Genomic DNA, 6,493 nt, shown 5'->3' on the forward strand with positions numbered 1-6,493 from the left:
GGTAAGCCTTGGCATCATTTGACTGAGTGCAACAATAACCTACTTCTATGTTCCATTGTGTCGTGAATCTGGGTCTGTTACAGACTAATAGAATCCGAATACTCACAGCTACAGACTTACTTCAACAGCATTCATCGGAAAGTCCGCCCAAACTCTTTCTCACACCTCTATTCCGAACTTTTCAACTAATTTTCACTGCATTTACCACTCCACTCTATAGAATCTATAGATTTTAAAGCATGGTTTCATCCACTCAAAGCAGTACTAGTACATTTGTCAACAGTGGTCACTCAAAAATCTCTCTATTTTAATGGGAGAAGATCTAAACTGCCTTGAGAGTGCACGGGCTCCGCCGCCCGGTATGGAAGAAACCGAGTGCTCATCGGTCAGTAGGAGTCTATAAGCGGTGAAGAAACCGAGAGCTCATTGGTCAGTAGGAGTCTATAAGCGCTGAGCTCATAAGGACACCTGAACTGGAGCTGTGGATTAATCAAAGCTGACACACATTTGGATAAGGTGACTTTGTGCTCGCTTGCTTTTTGAGGCTATATGTGCCTGTGTACGGTGTGTGTGTGTGTGTGTGTGTGTGTGTGTGTGTGTGTGTGTGTGAGTGTGAGTGTGAGTGTGTGTGTGTGTGTGTGTGTGTGTGTGTGTGTGTGTGTGTGTGTGTGTGCGTGTGTGTGTGCGCGAGTGTGTGAGTGTGCGTGTGTGTGTGTGTGTGTGAGGGGGAGAGCAACAGGAAGACACAGAGAGAGGATGTGTGTGTATTGTAACAGGGCCAGACAAGGTCACTTTGTAGCCATGTCCTGCTATCAGTGGAAACTCTTAAATTGAAATCTGAAGATTTATTTTGTGGGGACTAAATTTTAGTGACTTTGACTCTGCTCAGTATATGAAAAGTCCTGCACATCCGGAGCGGTTGGGGGTTCATTGTCGTGATCTAACTAGCAACCTTCCTATTGCTGAACGACTCCTCTATCTTCTGAGCCGCTGTCGCCCCTCAGAATCCCATGATCCTCCAGCTCCATTAAGTCACACAGTACTGATGGTACAGAGTCCTACTTTTCATGAGTTTCATATCTTCCCCAAATGTGTCAAATATTCCACTGCACATATTCCAGACAGGTTTAATTAATATTAAGACAACCCAGTTGAGTCAGTTGAGACTGCTGGCAGAGTGTGACCTTAAAGTCTGGGCTGTTACTGGTTGACGGTACTGACTGACCCATTTGCAACGTGTGAGGAGAACTTTGTAAGAATGTTCAATTGGGTCACCACCACCACCACTGCTTGACACACTGACAAATCAGCTATATGTATGTGTGATGAGTGAGTGTATGTGTGTGTGTGTGTGTGGTGTGTGTGTGTGTGTGTGTGTGTGTGTGTGTGTTTGTGAGTGATCTGAGTGTTGTGCATTTATGTCTCTGTGCATACGTGTTGTTGGTGTGTGTGGTTGTGTGTGTGTGTGTGTGTGTGTGTGTGTGTGTGTGTTTGTGTGTGTGTGTGTGTGTGTGTGTGTGTGTGTGTGTGTGTGTGTATGCATATTTCTCTGCACACAGATACGGAAAATCAGGGTGTGTATGCAGTGTAGGCAGAATGAAAATGCATGGCTGTGAAACAGCAAAAGCACAGTCCTGCTTAAGCCAAACAAGCTGATCGGAGCTTCCACCAACCCCCTGGGGTCATATGCAGGGAAGCAGAGTCTCAGCTATACATATGCATCACACACACATACAGAAAAGTGCTCCTTAACGGAACCCTTAACGGTTCTTCAAGGTTCTAAACAAGCTGATCGGAGCTTCCACCAACCCCCTGGGGTCATATGCAGGGAAGCAGAGTCTTCCACTCAGCTATACATATGCATCACACACACATACAGAAAAGTGCTCCTTTAACGGAACCCTTAAAAGTTCTTCAAGGTTCTACACAAGCTGAGCGGAACTTGCACTGACTCTCTAGGGTCAACCACAGGTAAGTAGAAATTCTTCCGTTCAGCTATGTACATGCATCCAGCGAACATATAGAACCCTTACTATAGAAAAGTTCACCTTAGAACCCTTACTGGTTCTTCAAGGTTCCAACACAGAGGGAAGGTAAGGTTCAGAAAAGGGATCTTATGAACTTAAAAAAGGATTCTTGGCTAAAATCTCTCTCACACACACACACACACACACACACACACACATAGTCATACATGTGGTCATTAAATACTAGACATATGCACACATTGATAAAGTTAATAATTTATTTATTCATTTTGACATAGATATTATTGCTGCATTACTGGAGCTTTTTTTCTCTGCAGGAGCTCCTCATTCCCTTAACCCAGGTGCTATATATCATCTTAATGCATGCTTCAGAAGAACACATCACAGTAGCATGAGGGATGCAAAGAAAGAACACTTCTCGCTAGAGTTCATGACACAATCTATCCATTCTAGCAAATGCTTGGGTAACATGCCTTTTTGAAATCGGTATAAAAACACTTTTTTTTGTTTCTTTTGGATTATACATTTCCCCCCAGGAGAAAAAAAAACAAGCTTAAACAAAACCATTATTTTCATGGTTAATAACTCTGTTATTATAATTTGCTTAGTAATATAATTCATTTTTTTATTTTTATAATAATGTAATAATGATAATAATAATATCAATATGCATTGACATTGTCAGTAAATCATCTACCAGCCCACCCCATTTAATGGAAAAAGCTGTCATTATCTATTATCCCATCATTAATGCTAAATGATATACAGATTTCTTTTTAGATTTAACTATGGCACTGGAATCAAGTAACAATAATAGCATTAGATAAAGTAAACCCTCTCCAGACATACAGACATGGCAGCCATGATCCTCTTGCCGCAGTGAGGAAGAGGCATGTCAGAGAGCTTAATTAATCAATTCTTCCTTACTTCTATTAAAATATGCATAATGCAGTGTGCAAAGGAGCGATATAGCTCGAGAGAGAGGGAGAGATGGAGAGAGAGAGAGGGAGAGAGAGAGAGAGAGAGAGACTCAGTTAGAGAGAGTTAGAGAGAGAGACTGATAGTTTGTTGGAGAGAGAGAGAGATACTCTGTTTGTTAGAGAGAGAGAGAGAGAGAGAGACTGATCATTTTTTTAAGAGAGAGAGAGAGAGAAAAAAGAAACTCTGTTTGTTAGAGAGAGAGAGAGAGACTCTGTTAGAGAAAGAGAGGGATGAAGAGGGAGGGAGGAAGAGGGATTGCAGTGGAAGGGATGTGAAGGTTTGTGCTGAGGTTTAGTTTTCGTCTGGCCTGAGCTGGAGGAAAGCCCTCATCACTCTGTCATGAGAGGAAGGGCAGACCCAGCATCTCCCTGACCTCACTGTTCACTCAGTCTCACTTGGACAAGCACTCTTCCCTCTCTCTCTCTCTTTCCCTCTCTCTCACTCTGTCTCTCTCTCTCTCTCTCTCTCCCCCTCTGTCTCTGTATCTCCCCATTTTTCTCCATCTGACTCTCTCTCTCTATCTCTCTCTGTCTCTTTCTCACTCTCTTTCATTCTCTCTCTCTCTCTCTCTCTCTCTCTCTCTCTCTGTCTCTGTCTCTCTTTCTGTCTCTGTCTCTCCCTGTCTTCATTTCTCTCCCCCTCTGTCTATCCCTCTCTTTCTCTCTCGTTCCCTAGCTCTCGCCTTCTTGTCCTGTCTCTATATCTCTCCACCTCTTTCTCCCCCCCCCCTCTGTCTATCTCGTAATTCATCTCGGTACGCTCTATACACACATAACTGCATGCACAGATCTCTTTCCAACCAACCCCTCCCCTCCCTACCCCACCCCATCCCTCCCGAGTCCCTCATCATGCAGGGTAGGCTTATAAGGAGTTCCCTCCGGTCACCAACCAATCCGCTATCGAACGTCTCTCTCTCGCTCTCTCTGACGCATTCTGCTGGAAGACCTCCACAGTCCCATGGGGCTCAGTGAGGTGTGAGTCTGCGTGAGAGGCCAGGAGGTGGCTACTGCTCCTCTCCTCCTCCTCCTCCTCCTCCTCCACAGTCTCTGAAGGTCCCGGGGCCCTTTTCTTCTCCACCACCAGAGAGGAAAACGGCCTCTCCTCTCTTCTCCTCTCTTCCCCTCTCCTCCCCTCTCCTCTCCTCTCCTCTGGAGGCTATACTGATAGGAGTCAGTCTGAGTGTCTGTAGTGATTAAGATCAAATGGAGGAGGTCCACCCACACTTGCAGCCACAGCAGTGTAACGAAGAAGTCTCTCTCTGCAGTGGTACCTGTCGCAGTGTCGCAGTGTGTGTAGGCAGTTCTCAGACGTCGTCTGCCAGATGTGTCTGTCGTCCTGTGTGTTTGGGTATGTGTGTGTGTGTGTGTGTGTGTGTGTGTGTGTGTGTGTGTGTGTGTGTGTGTGTGTGTGCGTGTGTGTCTGACGGTCTAGTAACTGTTTCCCACCTCCCAAATCCCTGAGGGGCAGGGGTGTAGGGCTTGGGAGAGCATTGAGAGGCGGGGATATGTCCCCTGCACCCCAATATTAAAGTAGACTATGAATGTCCCTCTGATTAAAGTAGGAAAACTGAATAAATTCTAGTATTTTGTCACTTCGTGACAAGTCCTGTCCTTGTGGTATCAAACTTTCTCCTATGCTAAATACCCATGGGTCAGGGTCCCATCTCGCCCTCTGACCTTTAACCCCTGGGTGTCAAACGTAAGCAGACTCGCTGGACTGCGTTCGGCCCAGGTTGGGCACCTGGGACATGTGAGATATATCCTTCTTGCGGATCTCGCAGATGGACTTGCGGCGGGCCTGCACGCCTCTGATGGCCACCTTCACCTTGCGCCAACCCAGGTGGTTGAGCTCGGCCAGGTTGAGCAGCACGCAGATGCCGCTCACGGCGAACATGAACACCAGGAAGACGGTCTTCTCCGTGGGCCGCGACACGTAGCACTCCACCTCCTTCACGCACGGGTATCGGTTGCACTCGTACATGGCCGGCACGTTGAACCCGTACAGGAAGTACTGGCCCACTAGGAAGCCGATCTCCAGAACGTTCCGGAACACCACCTGGATGACGTAGAAGCGCGACACCCCCTCCAGCTGCCGCACCTTGATGTTCTTGGACCCCCCCCCCATGCCTCGCGGCGCGTTGGGCAGGTCCTTGCCCTCCTCGTCCTTGTCGCCCGGGTGCACCAGGATGCCGTTGATGTTGCGCAGCTTGCTGCGGCCGGGCGCGTGGCCGTGGTCGATGTAGGGCCCGTGCAGATGCGTGTAGGCGCGGTCGCGCACCTTGGCCGCCTGGTGCACAGAATAGGTGATGAAGCAGAGACTGGGCGTGCAGACCAGGATGATCTGGAAGACCCAGTAGCGGATGTGCGAGATGGGGAAGGCCTTGTCGTAACAGGCCTGGTTGCAGCCGGGCTGCAGGGTGTTGCATATGAACATCATCTGCTCGTCTTCGTACACCTTCTCCCCTACTATCCCCACTATCAGGATGCGGAAGATGACTACCACTGTCAGCAGGATTCTGAAGAGAGAGAGAGAGAAAGGGGGAGAGAGAGGGGAAGGTAGTGAGGAGGTGGAGAACAAAAGGAAAGAGAGAGGAGGAGACAGGGGAAAGGTGGGAGAGAAAGAGAGCAACAGAGAGAGGGAGGGGTAGATTAGAAGAGAAGAACAAAAGAGAGAGAGGAAAATTCTCAGAATCAGCAAGCAAGCATGACAACGAAGACCAACATATTATAAAATACAGTTTAAAAAGAGCGAGAAAGAGAGAGAAACAGAGAGGGGGGGAGGGGGGGAGGGGGGGTGAGAAACAAATGTGTGCACATGTGTGTGTGTGGGGGAGAGAGAAAAGCATGAAAGCAGAGAAAGAAGAATAGTCTTCAGGGAGTGGTGGCCACAGGTGCAGAGAATGAGGAGCGTGATTCACAAACAACGTGTGTTTAGTTTTTATATCCCCCCATGCCTGACGCTTTTGAAGAGGAATAACAGCGGCTCTAGGCTTGGTGCTCTGATCTCTGCCCTGCACCCGCTCCGTGGTACTGACAGAGCAAACGCCCGTTGTGGCTCTCATCACAGACAATCTTCACTGTTCACGCCAGAACCACAGAGACTGACACAATGCCGCTACATCTTCACTATGATGCATGTTTCTCTTGTGAATCTGATATTTGATATCTCTCTCTCGTTCTTTCTCTCTCTCTCTCTCTCTCTCTCTCTCTCTCTCTGTGTGTGTGTGTGTGTGTGTGTGTGTGCGTGTACTTGGACCTGAAGGTGTGAACATATGTCAATAAATCAAATTTATGAAAAGGCAATTAGCCACAGACATTGCTGTCAAAAAATATACTACAGGTTTATTGGTGCATGAAAAACACCTGGCTGAGTCTCAACTGCACATACAAGCATGTGTTTATGCATGCATGCATGGAATTGTGCAATTATCTGAGTGTGTTTGTGCGTGTGTATGTTTGTGTGAGAGTGCATGTATGTATGTGTGTACACACATGTGGGTATGCGCATGTGTGTATGAGTGAATG

The 6,493-nt window shown here is 47.3% G+C and overlaps 1 protein-coding gene across 1 annotated transcript in view; it reads right to left on the reverse strand.

Annotated features, from left to right (window-relative positions):
* Positions 1-3,569: 3,569 nt before the first annotated feature.
* Positions 3,570-6,493, reverse strand: part of gjd1a (gap junction protein delta 1a) — an 18,291-nt gene continuing 15,367 nt past the window's right edge. Inside the window, exon 2 of the mRNA XM_031564854.1 lies at positions 3,570-5,484. Within this exon, the coding sequence (XP_031420714.1) occupies positions 4,662-5,484 (823 nt within the window). The 3' untranslated portion in view covers positions 3,570-4,661. The remainder of the gene's footprint in view (positions 5,485-6,493) is intronic.

This window comes from Clupea harengus, chromosome 3, assembly GCF_900700415.2.
Source record: "Clupea harengus chromosome 3, Ch_v2.0.2, whole genome shotgun sequence".
Lineage (NCBI taxonomy): Eukaryota > Metazoa > Chordata > Actinopteri > Clupeiformes > Clupeidae > Clupea > Clupea harengus.